This window comes from Ursus americanus, chromosome X (assembly GCF_024610735.1).
Source record: "Ursus americanus isolate L20-20 chromosome X, mUrsAme1.1.p, whole genome shotgun sequence".
Taxonomy (NCBI): domain Eukaryota; kingdom Metazoa; phylum Chordata; class Mammalia; order Carnivora; family Ursidae; genus Ursus; species Ursus americanus.
Window position 1 is genome coordinate 112,526,668 of NC_142164.1, and position 21,210 is coordinate 112,547,877.

Consider the following 21,210-nt stretch of genomic DNA (forward strand, 5'->3'; position numbering starts at 1 on the left):
CTGCAGTGGCTCTAGCGTCACCAGCCTTCATGCCAAGGTTATTTCCCACGGCCCTGGGATCGACTGACAAGTCACTAAACAATAGTGATTTTCCAGGGTGGGAGCACAACTCTGTTTTACTTACGAAGATGTTGGTTGAACTGTCTGAAATTGTCAACCATTTTACACCTACAGACATGGCAATTTCCTGTATTCGAGCCTACCGGCAGGCTGGGCTACAAGCTGCTTGTTTTTATACGGAATTTAATAAGCAGCACGATTTCATTTCTTCAATTAATTAAATTTCAAAGTCTGATAAAATCTGCATAACACGAAATTTACCATTTTAGCCATTTTGAAGTGTATGTTTCGGTGGCATTAAGTATTTTTATTTTAAAATTGGCAGTTGAATTCAATCCCTGCATGAAACCTACCTCCACCCGCCACAACGAAACAGAAAGCTTGCCTTTTCTTGTATGTACATATTTTTAATTTATATGAATGAACGAATAGCAATAAGAGAAGCTCCGGTGAGTATTTATGAAGCTGAGAAACAGAGATAAAAGTATAGATTGATTTCCGCGGTGATTAGAGATGAAGTTTGCGGGGAGTAATCATGTAATAGCGCTGTTGGGAGGGCGCCTCTCACAGTTCACAGCAGCGTTTTCCTAAAATAGATGATTTCACGTAGTGCCCACTTTTTTATTAATGTGGTATTTGCCATATTAATAAACCAAATTAACCATTGATAAACCATTCATAAAACCGTCTTGGTCTCTGCAAAAACATACCTTTATTTTTTTTCCCTCTCCTAAAGCAAGCGAGGGGCATAAAACCAATACCAAATCATCACTGCACGACTGTGTGTCTCGTCCTCGTTTAGTCTTATGGGCTGCTATCATTCTACATCAATTAAAGACTACTTAACACCGAACCCACAGGCTGTACTACATCTATTGACCGTCTGTAGGTGAAACCTCGTTCATTAGCTCTGGTTTTAGAGACAAAATGAGAAGCAAGAGGTGATTTCTGGAGGAACCGCAAAATTTGCCAAAATTGATAAACACCAGCTGTGAGGTAATTCAAAAATGCCAGGTGAACACAAGCTATTGTCACATGTAGAGTTCAGGCGTGAGTAAGCACGGCCAGGGCGTGTGTCGGCTGCCGCCACCGGGGTTGTGGTCCCTATGGGACCCGCCACCAGTGCCCATTTGGAGGATGGCTTATCTGCTAATCTTCATTTAGACGAATAAGTTCACATGGCAGCTTCACCCAAGTCAAAACCCACACAAGTATCATCATTGTCATTTCCCAGTTTGCTCGTCCATTGTCATTCTAGGCACACACGCGTGCCGTGCACACACACACACACACACACACACAGAGGCATGAAGTGACAGGCACTAATGTTTCTGCCTGCTTGTCACTCCAGTATTCCTTCCCATTTCATTGGAAATTTATAAGATAAATGTTGATTTCCTTGAAATGTACATTTAAAATTTTCACATAATTGGGGTATGCATTATATAATTCTGGAGCTGGTGGATCTTTTTTGTGTGTGTGCTTTTCTTTTAAGCCTTTTCACAGCAAGGGATTTAATTCCTGAAATTAAATCCTATACATTTTGTCACTTCCCACAGAGTTTTTCATGCACATCTATTTTTTTCCCCTCTGTTCCTCCTTTCCCATTTGTTTTTAGTAGTTGGTGCTAGGGGCTATACCTGCCTCTTAATTTGGGGTATTATTGTCCAATGGGAATTCTAGCTGTGGGTAATTACTACATTGCAGAATTATTTGGATTATTATTAAGAATAGAAATTAAACTTAGCTTTATAAATTGACCTCAACTTTTTTAGGTGGTCTCACTTCCTTCAGCAGGACAACAGAGCTATTGCTTCAGGAGGGCTTTGCTCCTATTTTAAACAAAAATAATCCAAATCCTAAAAAATATATGTATGTGTGTTCGAAACTGCCTCATGGCTTTTGCTACAGAACACCACTACGTGGTCAGAATTCCCCAGAAATATTCAGTGGATATGCAGAAATTTTTACGGAAAGCAAGCTGGTCTTCTCAGATGATGTAAGAAATGCCAGGTTATTACAAATAACGGTTTTTACATTGGAAGCACTAAATTGAATCAAAGTGTAAGGACTGAGTAAACAGACGCACTGAAATGGAGTAAATGGAAGGAAGGAATGAGACTGAATCAAAGGAACTAGACCATGGGCCTCACTAATAAAGAGATGGAGAGCTAGGCTTCTATTTATTTCCGTGGAGTATTACTTGATGGCAATTCATTTGTGAAAACCAGTGCGTCTGGAAGTACGGGGAGTGCTCCGTCAAGGGGTAGAAAAACAATTGAATCAATTGCTGTATTGTATGAAAAAAAATCTGTGATGCAAATTGTTTTTATTACATGTAGGAAATTGGAATCTACTGAAACAATTATAGTCGAGCTAGTTAAGTGCCTGGAATTACTGCTGAAATAATTTGGAGAGTTCCAGGCATCAAACCACATAGGAAGAAAAATGTAGTGAATTGGAAACAATGTGTGATTGGAAATAAATTCTAGGACATAAGCAACATAAGAAATGAATTCAGATCGTTGACTTGGGTAAAAAATTAACACATGCATTTAAGTTTTTTTGATCACATGTAATGTCTTGTGTGTTTAGGTTTGGTTTTGTTTGTTTTAATTCAAATGCGTGCACTTTGGGCCCCGTCTTATTTTTTTAGGAAGAAAAGTCTTCTAGAATTTGTGGCCTGTGAGCTAAAACCCCTGAGGGACACATTTAACATGTTATGCTCTTCCTGGTGATGTAGAAATGATTTGATTTTGAGATTTTTATTGACAATTTCTAACTTGGTTACATGAATATGGTATGGAGAAAGTTTTAGATGCAGTTTTTCCCTCTAAGAGTCTGCCAGGGAGGACATTTGAAGAGAGGGTGTCTGGGGATAGGCTGTAGAGAAACGCATGGTGGGCCAGATGGTGCTGGACGTATGTGGTAGGTATGATACAGCTTGCTTTTACCTTATTTTATTTTATTTTATTTTAGAAAATTTAAGGGTGGAGAAGATCTCAATGAGCCATCTGGCACATCTCCTGCTTTTATAATGTTTCCTTTAGCACATTTTTCAAGACTTGGCCTTGCTATTTCATTAGACAAAGAATTCTGACCCATTTCTGGAAATTTAGATTTGCCTTCCTTGAAATTGGGTGGAAACCTCAAGATCAGATTGTCACTTTACAAATGGCGTTTTTCTGTGACTTCAAACTACAAGTTGATTTAGAGTAAATCATCTTAATGACGTGACTTGGGAGCCTCGATGTACCCGAGAACGTGTGAAATAGCCAGTGAGTGTCCCCACAAAGTAAATTTCCCCTCACTGGGGCTCGGTGATGAATTGGATTGTTCCAGAGACACGCTCTTGCCTTTTTCTCCTTGGGACCGAATGTACAGCCCTGTGGGATGGCCGGCCAGGAATAGGGATGGCTGTGGGATGGAGGAACAAGGCGACACACACTCACTTGTAAGAAAGGGAGGCTCCAGTCTCAGCTGCACAAATGCACCTGGTTATTCATTCATTCGTTCATTTAATAATACTCTCCTTTGACACGTCACCCGTCCTCTAGCCTCCCAGCACACGTCACAGGCGTACAGGGGCGCTTCACTCGTCTTAGGCACCATTATGTAGAGCAGGATCTTGGTTTGAACCTTAATTTTGCCAACTCGGTGGCAGATTAAATAGCAGGACGACAGTGCCAGAGGGGAGAACTTTCCTCCTCATCCAGCCCAGGGACCTGTCTCTTCCAGACACGTGTAAAAAGAGAAAATAAACTTTCTCTTTTGGAGGCTGATCTGCTCAGTTGTGTTGACTTCCTCCCGTACTCAAGCCTTAACCAGCCACGTTCGGTGGCCAAGGTCAGCACGCTTCACCCACGAAGGGCCAGAGAGTAAATATTTTAGGCTTTGTAGGCCACACAGTCTCTGTTGTAACTACTCACATCTACGGTTGTAGCATGAAACAGCCACGGATAGTATATCAACTGATACATGTGGCCAAGTGCCGATGAAACGTTTTTGACAAAAACGGGGCCGTTTGCTGACCTCTGCTATTGATCGTGGTGCTGGTAGAGCTTTCCTTTAATATCTTAAATAATACCTAAAAATGAAGGACGATAGATCCAGCTTCTAAAGACCTTGCCTAGGGCGTATGGTCTTTCTAAGGAAGCTCAGTCTTTGTCACTTAGTTGGCTCTGGTGATGATTTCGTAGATGCCAGAAAATGTACCAGTCTGCCCCTGACTGAGTTACTCAGCCCGGTCACAGAAATACATCATACTATCTAAGTAAATGGGGGAGAAAAGGGGGGGAAAGGTACAAGGCATTGTTTTGTTTTCCTTTCCTCAATTCCCCATTGTTCGTTTCATACCCACCTTTGGTGGTGACCGCCCGCGGTTGTGACCGTCCCCATCAGCCACCACCGTTCCCCTCAGCCCCAGCTCTACATAGCAGCTCAGATGTCACAGACTTTCGTGCATCTTCCAGAATATAGGGTGGTCTCCTGCCCGTCCCTGGCTCCCGCTATCTCAGGGGAACGTTTGCAGTCTTCCCTCGTAGAGCCTAAGCCAGGGCCTTCCTGGCTGTGTGTGTACATTTTCCCACTTCTTGCCAGTTGCCCAGCATCGACAGTGTTTTAATAGACCATTCAAGCTGAGGCTTCTCCTTGCAATCTGGTGACTCCCTCCTAAATGTTGGGACCCTGTCCTTTTAAATACAATGTATACTGTGCTCTTTGAAATTTTTAGAATTAGTTTTATATTTAATGCCTCCAAGATTTGGCTCCAAAATCGAGAATAGACATGATTTTCTTTTCTTTCATGTCTAAAGATTTACTGTTGTAAAAAGGCCTTCCCAGAAGTATTGGAAAACAGCCATCCACTTGCTGACCCCATCTCCACATCTGCTGGAATAGGAGTATTTTTACGCTGAACTAAGCATGTCTGGCATGGCCGCCATGTTTTTGTCAGAAAACACATAAGCTTTGGGCAGTCCATGGTTTTTTATTGTCCTTGCCTAGTAGCCTGTGCCTGATTGCCTGACTGTCTGGAGACATCCCCATGCATGAGGAGATGAGAACAGAGAATGGACGTATCCTGTGCAGAGATGCAGGGAATTGCATGGCCTGGCTTGGGTGAGGTCAGTGTGGTGGGGGACCTGGAGGTCGGTTTCTTGGTCCGCAGGGTCCCAGGGTGCTGCCGTGCTTTCAACCTCATATTCTTCTAGCAGACATTTATTGGGCAGCTGCTGTGCGTTGGGCATGGAGAGAGGAATGTGTTTTAGAGGACGATGAAACTTTTCTAGACCAAAAGCGCTCGCGCTCCTTGCAGTGCTCTTGCCTGAGGTTGGTGTGGGCTCACAGCCACTTAACCTGCTTCTGGTTCTTTCCACCAGCCCCACTGGGTGTCTTTGCTCTCAGACCCATAGCACAGCCCACATCTGAGAGTGCATCTCCTGAGCAGAGAAGCAAAAATCTAAACCCAGGGAAAGTTGAGAGTTAAGTCCTTTCCAGAAACCCGAAATAACAGCAGGAGCTCGGGACCTGAGACCTCTCTTGAGGCGGCACAGAAGCGCGGCTCACCTCCACACTGACCTCAGAAAAACCCCTGTCGGGCTCAGCAGAAGGGTAGAAACTTGCAGCAGGCGCGCATGCGCGCCGGGAGGGTCTGGCGGGTTCAGAGGCGTGCCCTCTGCAGTCACACGGCCCAGGCGCGTACCCCGGCTCCTCCTCCCCTGGCTGCATGATCCCGGCATCTCCTTGCCCTTGCTCTCTCCATCTGGAAAGACAGAAGGCTCATCGCACCGATTTGGTAGGATGGGCGTGGCAGACATCATGACCTTGGATTACTGAGGTAACAGGTGCAGCGTGTTCTGCGTGGCGACTAGCACATCGCGAGCGCTCCAGAAACGCGAGCTGCGCTCTCACTACTGATGACAAAGCAGCAGCGAGTAGCGTCCTTGCGCGGGTCTGATCTTGCCCTGGCATCTTCCCCCCGCCCCCTTTTAAACATCTTTAAACGTCTTTACATGTCTTACACGAGATGGTTTTGCTTTCCCTCGAAGCCATAAAGGCTCTCTCTGAAACACCACCTAGAAAAGTCTCCACTCGCCCGTGGGAGAGAAGCTCAGGAGTTTTCAGAGACCGTGCACGGTGCCTATGGGGTTCCCTAAAGGCTTTGTAAGCTTCCACACGCCCCGGGTCAGGCGTTCGCTCTACGGCCCCGCAGCGTGGCTGCTGGCTCAGGCCTCCCCCTCAGCGGTCCCAGGGCCCACGTGGAGCATTCTAACCTGATCTGATGGAATCACTGCTCTCACATCAACGTCAGAACCACTTTTTTTTTTTCACAGATTTTATTTATTCATTTGAGACAGAGAGATACAGAAAGAGCATGAGCAGGGGGAGAGGCAGAGGGAGAGGGAGAAGCAGACTCCCCGCTGAGCCAGGGGCTTGATCCCGGGACCCGGAGATCATGACCTGAGCCGAAGGCAGATGCTTAACCATCTGAACCACCCAGGCACCCCAAAAATCACTTTTTGTCCTTAAATATTTGTGACCCCCCACAGGGCCTAATCCCTTGTGAGGTTTTGTGTGATTCAGAGACATAAGTTGGCCACAGGTGACCTTTTGAGCTCTTAGGGATTTTAAGATTGTGACCGCACTGTTACCAGGAGCGTTCTCTGAGTCAGGCACATTGGTAGATGCGTATCTTTCCCTCCAGTCCCTTAGGATGTGGGAAAGAGAGTCCTATTAGCAGATAGGGACCAGAGTCCCCAAGAGGCCACTCATTACCACGTGTGTGAGGAAGCAGTGGTTGGAGCCCAAGACCAGGAGCCCTTTCTCTATAAAACCCTAGGAGGTAATTAGAACAGGACTTAATCCAGAACGTTCTAATCTCTGAAGTACTGAGCTTAAAATGAGCTGACAAAGAATATTGCAGATGTCATTGGGAGGACAGGAGTTTTATCCAAGATTCAGCAGGCCAGGGGGTCGCTGGCCAGGTTTTCAAGGCTGGAGCTGGGTACCATCATGGAGGGGGAGCCTGTAGTCCCTCTTGCTTGTGTGGCTGCGGTGACTACTGCGCTCCGTTGGTTTGAAAGGGAAATAACCAGAAAGAACAGCAGTCTTGGGAGAAGCCAGATTTCCACTGTAAATAGTGTCTGCCCAAAGTGAGCATTCTAAGGGGCGGGGTGGGGGGACTTCATGGTGACCATAAGGAAGGAAAAGGCGATTTGGATGAGTTCTGTCGACGTCAAGAACGGAGGAGACTCCAGCGTTCTCGATTCCTCCTGCCTCGGTGATCGGCTGGTACGGAAAGGTTGCATTTCAGTCGTGCGTTTTTTAAACTCCTCGTTTCCTTTAACTATATGGTAAAAGAATAAATGCTGATATAGAATCTTTGCTGGAGATAGAGACACTGACTCTTTGCCACCTGAAATTGGCAGTGAACAGCAGAGCTGAAATGGAAATTGGCAGGTACCACTGGATGTACCCAGGCTCAAAGAACCACCAGTACCATCCCGTGCCAACCCTGGGGGACAGGGCTAGCCCCTTGAGCAGTCCAGGTAAATACAGCCTCGGGCTGAATTCTAATAGCAAGTCAACTGTTATCTTTAATATTATCTGTAATGGCTCTTTTAGTGTGGTGCTATTTTATGTTTTGTTTGATGCATTAATTTGTTCACAGGGGCGTGGGTGGAATTGGCCCTTGACGATTTTTTTTAATCATCTTTTGTTTTTCTCTCCTCCTCTCCATTCCACCCCATCTTTGGCCTCTTTCTTCTCCCTCCTTCCCCTTTCCTTGCCCTCACCTCTTCTTCTCAAAGGGAGCAGTGTGCAATGACATAAAGCTTTGGGTTAACTGCAAAATTTCCAATGTCTGAACCAATAACAGGGGGTGGTGGTGGGTGTCACGTGTGTCCTCCTCCACGGCACCAAGAACGGGTCTGGGGCGCTCAAGGTGCCTTGGCTCCAAGAGGACCGGGAGTGGCCCCCAATGGCTTCCCAGCCCACTGCTTTGCAGCGCTCTGTCTGAACATCTTTGTCTTTGAGAAGGAAAAATCCAAGCCCATGACATGAGGATCGGATAACTGTGTACTCGATCCCATCAGGTAGGTCCGTTGGATCTGGTTTCCAGTTTCCTTGCTCACAAGGAACACTGGTCTCAGAACTGCTAGGTGCTAGGTTGGAGTGAGATGTGGGGGCCCAGAAGCGGGGAGAACGCCCACCCTCCCCATTCCCAAAGTCTACATATATCTTATGACCCGGCTCGGTCAGCTAAAACTCAGATGACTTCACGTTATTTAGAATGTGGATAGAAGGGGAAGGTGGTGGGTCAGATAAACACCAATTTCGGGTTTCTACATCCTGAATTACCCATTTCTTCTTTTGACATATGGCTATCAGGCACCAGCTGCGTGTGTGTTTGCGCGCACGTGTGCACGCGTGTGTGCGCAGGGCCAGTTAGAGAAAGTGAGCAAGAAGTGACATAGACATTTGTTCTCATAGATCGTTCAAGGAATGGAGAGGGTTCTGGAATCTTGATTGAGAAATTGCTGTTAGATGTGGTATATTCCAGCACGCATGAATCCCAGCAACATTATGCTGAGTAAAAGAAGCCAGAGATAAGAATCAGCTATTGTCTGATTCCATTTATATTACATTTCCAGAATTAGCAAATGCACAGAGACAGAACACGGATTTCTGTGTGTCAGAGGCTGGAGGACAGGGAGAGTGGGCAGTGGAGCGATGGGAAGGTTTTAAGGTGACATTGTGGTGACATTGTGGTTACATAACTCTGTAAATTCACGCAGAGCCATCGAACCGTACGCTTCACACAGGTGAATGTTATAGGTAAACTGTATCTCATGCTGTTTTTAAACCCCCCCCCCCCAGCATGATTAGATGTGCGCAGTTCACGGGGGAACGGGGAGGAGGGAGGTATTTGGTACCAGGACAGGAAGGCCTCCAAGTTACCAGAAACTGCTAAAAGAGAATGATGTTTGTCTTAAAAAGTGTATTGGAGGACACCAGGCTGGCTGGAGATGGAGAATAACCCGAAGCGTCTCTCCTGGACTGTGTGGGGGAGAGTAGAGCGCAGGGCCTTCTCAGGGGCAAAGCCTGTCGGCTGCTAGCTGTTGGGCACGTGCTTCGAGAGCCTCGCCGCGAAGCTTATGTGCTCCTGACCCCGCAGGTGGACCCCGGAACGCGGGCCTTCTAAGGAGCGGTGACAGCTGAGAAGAAAAACAGAGGCTTTATTTCCCACCCCCCAAAACTTTTGGGGCCTAATTTGTTTCAGAATTCAGAAGAGTTTGGGTTTTTGAAAAGTAAGGTGGGACACACATCCCGTGTGCCTCCCAATAGCGCCCACCAGGCCTGGGCGCCCCCCAAATCCGCTGCCTCCATCTCCGTGGAGAGCCCAGGCCTGGGAAACGGAGCCCGTGAACAGCCTCTTGTGCGTTCGGCTCAGGTTTGGGCACCAAGTAAGCTCAGCTCGGAACCGGTGTTGTTCCCAACCGAGCTAGACAAAAACCCCAAATCCCATGCTTTCAGAGTTTGTGGAATCCTGGGATGGTGGGGGGAGACAGGCCGAACTCCGAGGGTATCCCACTGCCGGTGATACTTCATGTGAGAATTCCCTGAACAAGCGGGTTCTGGTTGAGGGGGAGAAAACAAAAGCATTAAACCTGCTTTCTAGAATCACCTTCCCAGATCCTGCAGTGGACTTTACGCGCACAAAGTTCGACCTTTCTGTGCGTATTGACTACAGTCATCGGAACACACACGCCTCTGGGGCGCGCGCGCTGGGGACAGTGTGTGGCCGAGCCAGCCGCACGGCCCTTACACAGCGCGGCCCCCGCGAGGGGACCAGCCCAGCCATGTGAGCGCCTTCCCAGTTGCTTGGAGATTTTGTTGGCTCTTAAATCAACGCAGTTGCCATTCTGTACTTAGATCCCAAAGCAGATGGTGTGAGGGGAAAAAATAGAGAATTCCATATGGCTCTGGTGTGTTCCCCCCTCTCCCCCCAGAGTTCTCAGTTTCTTTCCGGGGGGGAGGGGCGTGGAGGTTTCCAGAGAGGCTGAGCAGATCTTTGCCGAAGGAAAATGCCTCTCCCACCTATGCGGCGGTGAACGCAGTGACCCCCTCCCCCCTGCTCCCCCAACTTGCTTCTTCCCCACTGGAAGAGTCAAGGCGGTTCCACTCTGCTTTGCACACCTTCATCCTTTCACGTCCCTCGTTTTTGGTGTAACTTCCCAGGAGAATTACAGTTTTAGGACTCGGAGAGTTAAACCTTTGCCATAGGTTTCTTTTTTTCTTCCGTTTTCATTCTGTAACCGCTTTGGCCAGGTAATGTGCACATCGTGTCGAGGCCTGCAGGGAATCCGAGGCTGGGGGCCGCGTGGACGACCCCGCGCTGCGCTGCCCGGGGGCCGGGCCCGAGATGGTGGCGTTCGTGCCGCAGCTGCCTTTGTCCGAATGTGGTGCTGAACGTAGGGCCGTTGTGGGGCGCAGCTTCCGAGCGTAGCCTAAGAGCGGCCAGATCCTCTGCTCCGAGTGTGATCTGTGGCCCCGCCGACTTGGCCTCACCTGGAAGCTTGTGACAAATGCAGAGTCTCAGGCCGCAACCCAAATCTGCTGACTCACGGTTTGCATTTCAACAAGATTTCCAGATGGTTCCAGTTCAGGTTGAAGTTGAGAAGCACTAACTTAGAGGAAGGCCCAAGAGTAAGAAGGGACAACTGGAAAGGAATTGAAGAAGTGGTTTTTATCCTCCGGAGATCTAGAAATCTCTTTTTCTTTGGAAAAGGCTGAGGATTGCTTCAGGGATTCACTCTTCCCCGTCTGTCTGTGGAGAGGCCTCTGCAAGAGTCGCCAGTCACTGAGGCTCTGAGTCCTGGTTAGTCTGAAGGACAGTGACCTTGGATTCTCTCTCCGCCCGCCTGAACCTCCCCTCGTTCCTGTGTTTAAAATCTTGCTGAAGGAGAGTGGGGGAGGGGAAGCGGGAAAGCGTTGTGTCCTCTTGGCAAAGAGAGGGTGAGGAGGACGTTACTGCGGGCTTGGGAGAAACTCTCGGATGTCCCTCGTCGTGTTCTTTAATATAATCCAGTGACTTGCTGGTTGCTGTTATTTAATCTGGGCTCTAAGCACATGGACCAAGGATGACCCTTCATGCACCGGTCCATCCGGGGTTCAGCGTTCAGTCTGATAGCCAAGCGGCCGCAAGATCATCCCCTCTGCCAATCACCAGTCCCCTCTCTGCCCATCTCCCAAACCCAAATTTTTCTGATTCTTGGTTTGAGATGGCCGTAGATCCTTCCAGAAATCCAAAGAGTGCACCCTCTCACACATGGACCACCCTGGATGGTGTGGGGCGTGCCTGTGTGTGGGTTGAGGTGAGAGTCGAGCAGGAAGCCCGTGTGTCCACTGCTGTGATCAGGCCACGGCCGGGTTCTGGGTGGTTGCCCTGGTGTGACCCGGGAAGGCGAGCCCCCTCACACCTCCAGCCTGTACCCCTCTGGCCCCTGCTACTGGGTGGTTATTCTGTAGGCTCACTCTTTCCTAACCCAGGCTTGGAAGGCCACTAAGTTCGAGGTCTTTCCTGCACATGCTAGAACTGTATTTCTAGGTCGGCTGGGAGGGCCCCTTATCTTTTCGTGTACGTCGCTGAGGCTCCGTCTGTGGTCGGGTGTCACCTGTAGCCGGTGGCGTGGTCGTGCTGTGTGGACGCTGATGGCCGGGCCTCCCTGCTCTCGAGAGTCTGGTTGCAGAGACCTTCTTCCCTCGCACAGCCTGGGCCGGGCAAGCTCGCCGGCCGACGGCTGCCGTAACTGCACGTGGTGCGGCTTCAACCAGGGTTCACGGTGGCCACGGCGCAAGCGGGTCACAGCCCAGGTTCGCGCAGTAACGTGTCTGAGGATTTTTGGCGGCGGCGGCGGCGGTGGCTGGTTTAGAGTTCTTTGCAGTTGGTTTTCCGCCATGGATCAATCATTTCATTTTCGAATCACCTGCAGTCTTCACGGAACATGTGCCGTAGACAGCAGTTCATGATTTTATCGCTCATTTACCAAAGCCTATTATTATGTCAGCCAAATAGACATAATTTCTTGTTTATGAATGTTCATTTTTTTATCAGCTATCTTGTGAGTATGTGATTAGCGCTTGATTACATAACAGTAGCTGCCGCGTCCAGAACTCCCTTTGCCTTTTGGTCTCGTGGCTGATCGTCTCAGCCCAGGGTCGGCAAACAGAGAAAGCACAGATGAAAAGCACATTGATCAGTATTGAAGATCTGGAGCTTTCTATCAGACACAACATCTGGTTTTAGGGACACCAACTTGGATTATCCAAAGCAGCGATTCTCATCTTTTAGAAATAGTGACATCTGGTCTTCACTTCCTTTATGGCACCCCTTGTGTGCTGTGTTTCTGTTGGAGTTAATTAAAATGAATTGTGTTTCGAGACCCTCTGCCACCCTTAAGAGCTAACTGAGATACCGCGGGGTAGGAGGCTCGAGTCTGCCCACCTCCCCCGGCTGCGTCCTTTCGGGCATCCCTCCTGTTCACTCACAGATAAGCCACACCCCCCATGGGTTTCCATGTCTGTCAGAAGCTTATATAAAATGGCTTTTGTGCTAAACAGAAATCTCTGCATCTCAGAGAGTCAGTTAGGTGGGATGGGGCTTGCATTTTATCTGGAAACTTCTGTGGACAGTGCTTTCCCCCGAGGAATAACTCTAGTGGTGAAAAGTGAGGCTGGGGAAAGTAATGGGATCAACATGAGCCTTTTTCTATGCTCCTGAAACGACTCTGTTGACATTCGTGTGCTCTTTCCCAGTGGTACTAAGCGGAGGTTATGGACATTCCCGGGAGGACTTGACTTAGCCCAAGCTGGTGATGCCACCCACCGCATTTTTTGTAAATAAAATTTTATCAAAAACCCGCCCCGCCCATTCACGTACAGATCGTCCGTGGCCGCTTTCCTGCCACAACAAGAGAATTGAGTGGTTGCAACCACATTCCCTGCAAAGCCAGAAATATTTGCTATCCGGCCCTTTACAGGGGAAGAAAAGCCTGCCAACCCTTGACTTGAAGTATTCGCATTCTTAGCCCACGTCCAAAATTTAATCTACTTACGGAAGGCAACACCCAAAGACTTTGCTAGTCACTCACTTTCCTGAGATCATCATCCAAGATCCCTCCCCTTCTTCGCTTCAGGCTCCAGAATCCTTGCTACCCAAGGGGACCCACTGTTCACAGGCTTTAGGCTAAAGCCCCGTCCTTCTTCAGAGAGTACTTCGGCTCTTTCTGGAAGCTCAGCCCCTCCAGTCTCTTTCAGGTCGTGCTCTCACTGTCACCGTGATAAACCAAGTCCTGTGAAATGCTGTCAGGGTGTCCTTTCATCAGCTGTGCCATCTGGTATACTTCCGCAAGGTTTCTGTTCTGTGAACTGGAAAGACCGTTTCTATTTTATTAAGTGTAATATTGGGGGTCATTTTTTTTTAAAGCTTTATTTGAGAGTGAGAGAAAGAGCGAGAGCATGTGTGGGGAAGAAGGGCAGAGGGGAGAGAGTGGGAGTGTTAAGTAGACTCAGTGCTGAGCACGGAGCTGAGCAGGGCTCGATCTCATGACCCTGAGATCACGACCGGAGCCGTAGCCAAGAGCTGTCTTCCCAACTGCATGCACCATCCAGGCTCCCTGGGTCATTTTTTTTTTAAGTTTTTATTTTAATCACCCAGTACTCATCAGGACAAGTGCACTCCTTAATCTTGGGGGTCATTTCTCTGAGGAAGCTGGTTAAACATTCAGATTCCTGGGCCCCACCCACCTTGGGATGGGTCATAGGAATTTGGTATGTTTTAATAAGTTCCCCCAGACAATTCAGATGCGCTCTCATAACCGTGGTTAGGGAAATAGGTCCTCGTTAGGCCATCTTTGGCAGAGTGTCATTTCAGTTCAAAACAACTTTCTGAAGAACAACGTCGACTTGAAATTCAAAGGCAGCTTGTATGCATATTGGTCATCAGTATGCCCCAAACCAAATCAGCACATCCCTAGCAGACTGCACTGCTGAATTTGACGCCAACGCCTCCTAATGTTCTTATCCTTGTCCTTGCGTCTTTCTGTATTAAAAAAAAACGTGAAAGGGTCCTGTCGTAGAGCTGTGGCTGCATATTCCTTATCTACTGTCGTGTGCCAAATTACCTTGAATTTAGCAGCTAAAAACAACATACGTTATCTCAGTTCCTGTAGCTCAGGAGTCTGGGCTTGGCTTAGCGGTCCCGGGGTCTCCAACGAGGCCGCCATGAAAGTGTCAGCTGAGGCTGCAGTCTCATCGAAAGGCCCAACCGTGGAAGAATCCACTTCCCAGCTCACTGCTGCGCTTGTTGGCAGGACTCGGTCCCATACAGACTGTTGGCCCAAGACTTCTCTTGATGCTTTGCCACGTGTGCTTTCCCATAGCTCCCTCAGGACTTGGCAGCTGGCTTGCTCGGAGCAAGTGAGCGGATGAGAGAGAAAGTGCCGGCAAGACAGAAATCATGGTCCTTGGAAACCTCATCAGGGAAGCAGGTCATTAGGTCCAGGCCACGCTCAGGGAGAGGGAATCCCACAAGGGTGTGAACGTGAGAAGGCGCAGGGCCGCCTGCCACAAGCCGCATATGCGTTTTGGAGTGGAAGCGTGTCCTTCGTCCCCCAGAGTGTGCTCTTCTCCCCTTCATGACAATTGCCCCTTCACTTTCCTGTTACCGGGTAGAGGAGCCTGTGGGTTCTGCAGCCACAGGGTATGTCCCCCAAGCCCACCCCACCCAGCTGGGGGGTGGCTCCTGCCTTTTGCTGCCAGTCTTTTATTCCCCAGAGAGATTTACAACCTCTTAAAATTACTGGTGTCTTTTGTGAACATCAAACTTAAGACACGGGTCTTTTTTTTTTTTTTTTTTTTTGAAGGTATACTTGACATGCCTGAGGCGCATATATTTAAAGTGGCCTTATTTGATAAGTTTGACATAGGAATGTGCCTGTGAAACCAGCAGCACAAGCCGGAGGGTGACCTGGCCATCAATCCACAAGGGCCCCGGGGTTCCTTCGTAAGCCCTCCCTCTCACCTGCCCTCTCCAAGCAACCACTGATGTGCTTTCTGTCTCCCTGGATTGGTTTGCATTTTCTGGAATGGCCCTTCTGATGATTTGTTCACATAAATTCCTTCACTGTTTCTCACCGAGCCATTCGTATAAAATGTGGTGTGACATTGACTCTGTTAAATAATAAAAATCCAACTGAGTAAATCGTAAAGATCCAATTGGTTTTGTTAGATGATTGATGAATCCATCGGCATCCCATTTAGCAAGTAGAGGGGGCTCTGAATATTTGTTCAAAATGGAAGGTTTTCATAGGAGGGTGGGGCAAGAAATTTTTAGCAGAAGGAAAGGATTGTTCCAGGCAAGGCCCTTCTTCCCTTAGGGGGAAAAGCAAGGGGTCTTATCATGCGGACGACCTCATCTTTCTTCAGGGGATGGAGAAGATCCCTGTGGCAGACTCTTTGGCACTGGCTGATTGAAAAAATTCCTGACTGACTGGTTATGACTGCATTTCTGGGAGAGGTCAAAATAGCAGATAGAGTAGGTGTTAAGCCCCTGGTCTGGGGACTTGGCCTAAGTGACGCCATTTTGGGCCTGCGGTTTTCTTATTAACAGTTGCTTAATGGCTCCAACCCTTGTCTGATTTTCATCCTTCCTGCCTCTGTGGAACACGCCCTGTGCCCTTTGACTAAAACTCTGAAAGGCCTGTTATGCTTGCACCCACTCCAGTCCCGCCTACACAGCAGGGCCGGATGGATGTCTTACAAGCACCCCTCAGGCCCTGTTCACTTGCCTGCTCACGAACCTGCCTCTGGCTCCCCTGCCTGCCAAGGGAAGCACACAAGCTTTTGGGCTGGGCGGGGGGAGGGCCCCAGCTGCCTTCCCGGCTTCTCCCCTGACGCTGCCCTGGTGTCTCCATAGACTCGGCCACCTCCTGAACTCTCCCCATACGCCCCGCATCCTGTTGGGCCTGCTCTCCGCCCCTACACGCTTATCCATCTGTCCTAACTGCCGGGGTAGGGAGATCTGTCCCTACCTCACTCCCCATGTCCCTGAGTCAAGTCCCTTCTCTCTTGTACTTAAATGATTTCTTGTGTGTTTATGTCCCTCAGCCCACTCCCAAGTGGGGCCCCGGGTGGCCCCCCCGGCATGGCGCCTCCCAGCTGCGATTCACCAGGAGGGTACAGATGCCATCGGCCAGATGGTCGAGGAAGTCGAGTGCCGCTAAAGCTTGCTAGTGCACAGAGTTCTCAAGTTTCCTGAATACCCTGCAGTTCTCCATGCTTCTAAAATCTGTCGTCTGAACTTAGAGCTAGCTTCCCCTGCTCTCCGTCAGCCTCCCCGACTCGCCACTCCCCCGCGTGACGAGGCAAAGGGCCCACACAGTGATCTTCAGGAAAAGCAGAGCCAGTTCCCACCAAAGGCAAAGGAAGACACCAACAGGTGTCTGTTTCTTGAACTCGTTTATTCTTATTTTGTGAATATAGCATTACTTTGATAATAATTATCTTGTACTGCTCATGCCATATTACAAATGTTAGAGGCTAATCTATTTTAAGATTTTCACAACATGCCACAAATATGAACATTTCTTATTTAATAGATTTTAGGACAAGAATTTAAAAGGATCTGTTGAAAAGCCATTCCCTTTGCGTCATTAAAAATAGTTTCAGCATTCTTAGCGTTATACCATTGAACGTTAGGGTCAGTGACTCTGAAGAGGTCGAGAGAGAAGGGGGAAGCAGACTGGCATTCAAGTGATTTCTCATGAAGCGCTTTATCAGGAAGCCCCCCATCCATTGACTCCATGATACCTTTTTAACGCCTCATACCAGCGGTTCCCAGGCTTTCGGGTATTAGGTCCCCCTCACACTCTTAAAAATAACTGAAGACTCCAAAAAGCTTTTGCTGAAGTGGGTTATATCTGTAAGTATTTTCTGTATTAGAAATTAGAACAAATTTGTTATTAAATAATGAACTTATTTATTTAAAATAACAATAACGAATCCATTACATGTTAACATTGTGTTCAGGAAAGATAACTACTTTTCAAAACAAACAAGCAGACAAAACTTCAATGAGAAGAATAGTACTGTTCTAGGTTTTTGCAAATGTCCTGGATACCTGACTTACTGTCAGACAGCTGGGTTCTCCTACCTGCCTCTCCATTCATCCACAGGCATCTTGGGTAACTAGTTGTGGTTGACGTGCGGGATGAAATCTTGGCCTCTTGCAGATATGTAGCTGGAGAACGGAGGAATGGTTTAATGGCCTTTCCATATATTTGCGGAACAACTCCTTGATAATACACCCAAATTCAACAAGTGGTGGCTTCCTAAAGATTGTTTGTAAGGTGGAATCTGAAGCCATATCTGTGACCTTTTTTGGACTCTGTTCCATTCCCATCTGTCGCTCTCAATTGCACTTTGATTGGCTCCGTAGGCAAGAACGATTTTGCAACCTTACATATTGGTTATGTGGAAAATACTGGTTCTCTGAGTCACGCAGATCTTCCAAATACTGACACATTTCATTAAACCCAAAAAAGCCCCGTTTGTTAATATCGCCACCAATTTCATCCAGAAGTCTTTCGAGTATTGGGAAGCTGGCACTCTCTTCTGTGGCAGGTACAAGTTTTCCAGAATCAATGGGTAACCACTACCATCAATGGGTTTCTAGCTCACTTCGATCATTTCTGAGAAAATTTCTGCCAGACACCCAAGTCTTACTAACTATAGTCCGTCTGTCACTAATTCAAGAAAAAACATGATGTTCCAAAACAAAAAAAGGTGCTAGTTCAGCTCGCAACTCAGTCACGCTAGAACTTTCCGTCAGGACCGCCATCTCACTTGAAGGTGCAGCGGATGTGCTTTATGCCTCCAGTTTTATCACACTATCGAAAGGTGTATACTCGGGGGGGTTGAGATATGAGAAAATTAATAATTTCCTTTACTGTGTCAAGGACCTTTTTAAGTAAAACTATTTTTTAAAAATTTTTAAAGATTTATTTAGAGAGTGTGAGCGGGGGGAGGGGTAGAGGAAGAGAGAATCTCAAGCAGACTCCCCACTGAGCATGGTACTGACGTGGGGCTCGAACTCACAATTCTGAGATCGTGACCTGAAATCAAGCTGGAAGCTCAACGACCGAGCCACCCAGGTGCCCGCCCACCTTTTATTTTCTAGTTTTCTTTTCTGTGAGGGTGTGGTGGAGAATGCACTGCTGTCGCCGGGTGTGCTATGCGAATGTCAGCGCGGTGAACACAGTAACATCTTAGGGGCACCCAGGGGACTCCGTCGGTTACGCATCTGACTTTTCATTTCAGCTCAGGTCGCAATCTCAGGGTTGTGAGATCAATCCCCATGTCAGGCTCTGTGCTCAGCACAGAGTCTGCTTGGGATTCTCTCTCTCCCTCTCCCTCTCTCTCTGCCCCTCTCCTCCCTTCCGCTGTCTCTTTCTCTCTCTCTAAAAAATAAAAGCAATGAATCTTTGAAAAAAGTAGTACTATTTTAGTGCTATTTATAAAAAAGAGTTTTAACCTCGCAGACCTCCTGAAAATGTCTCTGGTCTCCCAGGACTGCCCAGGCCATGGCTCTGCCCCCCCCCACCTCAGTTTCCCTTTTCTGCCCTTGGGGGGCGGGCAGAATAGAATGCCCTGGGGGTGGGTGAGAAATGCAGAAGCCTGTTCTCTCCCCAGACCTGCCTAAACAGAATCTGCATTTTAATGAGATCCCCAGGGAATTTCTAGGCACAGTAAAGTTCGAGAGGCACTGCTGCTTAACAGGGCTCTGCAAACTTTTCCTGTAAGGGGCCAGACGGCAAGTTTCGCTGGCAACTACTCAGCTCTGCCTTTGCAGCTTGAAAATAGCCACACGCAGTACATACACTAGTGAGCGTGGCTGTGTTCCAATCAAACTTTATTTATGGACACGGGGGATTGAATCTCATAGGCTCGTATCGTGAAAGAATGAGATAATATGAAAGAATATTATTCTTTGACATTAAAAACTCCTTTAGAAATGTAAAAGAGTGTGTGAGTTCACAAGCCACAGGAAGAGCGGAGCGTGGCCCTCGGGCCACAGTTTGCTGCCCCTTCTCTGCCACGCTTGCTCTCCAACTTGGACGCTCATTGTCTTTTGTCCTTAAAAAAGGCGAAAGCTCTCATCCCCGAGTCCCAGCCCCAGAAATTCTGATTTACTGGGTCTGTGGTGAAGTCTGGGCGGCAGGGCTTGAATCTTGAATACGCTCTTCAGATAACTGTGATGTGCGGCCGAATTTGAGATCTTCTGTGCTATAGTGTTTTTAAAACAAAGTGAAGTTTAAGGTTGGTTGGTTTGTTTTTAATTGTAGAATTTGACACAGACCGGGACTGCCCTTGTCACCCTAGGGCGGGGGTTCTCGCAGGTGGCACTCTTGACGTTTTGCGCCCTGGCCGCCCTTGCGTGAGGCGCGCATGCGCGCCGTGGGAGGGCGGTGCGGTTCGCGGGCAGGGGTCCCGCGCCGTCCCTGGTTTCTACCTGCAACACGTCAGTAGCCTACTCGCGGTTGTAATGACTAAAAGTGTCTTCATGCGCTGCCATCAGGCCCCCGGAGGGCAGAAGCGGCCCGTTTGAAAACCACTGATGTAAACAACGTATCCGTGTTTGCTTACGCTCTGCGGTTTCTCCGCCTTGGGACTCCGGGTAATTGTGCGGCTGTCCTGCGCGCTGTAGGCTGTCGAGCGTTGGCCCTGGCCTCTGCTCATGCGAGCTGGCAGCACCCTCTCCCGACGTAACAACCGAAAATATCTCCAGACACTGCTGAATGTCCCCTGGGGGGCACAGTCACCCCCTGGGGAGAACCGCTGCGCAGTGTCCTTCCGAATCTGGGAGGCCTCGGTCAGCTGAGGCTGACGTTCACTTTTGTTTCTTTTGAGTAGGATTCTGTCTGCCTTTCTTTTCCTGGTGCCTGTGGTTTCGAAGTTGCAAGCCTTGGTTATTTTTTACCTTCTTAACTTTTTGGCTCACTGGAAATCAGTCAAGTAGCAAGGAAGGCCTTGTTTAGAGGGCATGGGGGTGCGTGTGTGTGTGTGTGTGTGTGTGTGTGTGTATGAGAGCGAGCCAGAGAATGTGTGTTTCTCTCTCTCTCTCTGTCTCCCTTTCCCTCTCTCCCCTCTCACTCACTCTTTCCCTGGGGAAGAATCCGAGCCCTTGTTCCTGCCACCACCCCTCCTGAGCCAGCATTCTTCTGCAGCCCGGATCACAGACAACTCGGAAAAATCACTGGGCTGTTATGAACTCAGCCATGGCAACGGCCATCCGCAAGCTTGAGGACAAAACGTGTTTTATTCTGTTGTTCTGCACAAAAGGTTCTAGAGATGCTGGAGACAAAATGGCCATTGAGAGTTAGAGGCACTGATGCGTATTTTTTCTCCCTACTATGTGGTTTCTACTTAAACGGCCTTAGGCTAATGCACACTGGAGTTTGTGTGAATCAAAATCTAAAAATCTCTTTAGCCAAGAAAAGCACTGATCGCCCTTAGCACCGACGTTTACCCGTGGGCTGCTCGGCAGACCCTTGGCACCACCTCCACATTGGCAAACATCAGCCCTGCCTGCGACTCCTCATACTGGGGACAGCCCCAGTCCCAGATCCAGCCCTTTGGTCCAGGCACCCTTCGCGGCGCGGGGGAGGGGACCATGAGGTGGGCTTTCTCAGGCCCTGCTCCGGTGTGCCGCCAGCGCCTCCCGGCCACACTTCTGAGCTGAGCGGTACTCGCTTGGCTCAGAGAAAGCACTCCAGTTGCACTCCTTTCAAGACAGCTGAACAACTCGGAACATTTTGTTTTTCTTCACTGCAGACCCTGGAACTTGCCATGCGTTTGACTGGCAAGTGGCTAGAATGTTCCGGCCAAGCCCAGTGGGCTGCCTCTTAGGGAGAAACCCCAAATACGGGTTTAGCACAAAAGCAGGCCCTTCAGATGGAGTCAGGGTTCACCCCCCCCCCAGGACCGGGAAGATGGGAGATGGGACTGTTGACTAGAAATGGGCTTCTCAAACTCTCTGGCGCGCACATCACCTAGGGGCTTGTGAAAATGCCGACTTCGATTCAGCTGATC

The 21,210-nt window shown here is 48.6% G+C and overlaps 1 protein-coding gene across 4 annotated transcripts in view; it reads left to right on the plus strand.

The window, feature by feature from the left end:
• Positions 1–21,210, plus strand: part of GPM6B (glycoprotein M6B) — a 160,304-nt gene that overhangs the window by 116,051 nt on the left and 23,043 nt on the right. For 2 of the 4 annotated variants that reach the window (XM_087860142.1, XM_045800680.2), the window contains exon 2: positions 7,488–7,607. The exons of the other annotated variants lie outside the window; for them this stretch is intronic. In XM_087860142.1, coding sequence (XP_087716268.1) covers positions 7,488–7,607 — 120 coding nt within the window. The remainder of the gene's footprint in view (positions 1–7,487; positions 7,608–21,210) is intronic. 4 annotated transcript variants of the gene reach the window in all.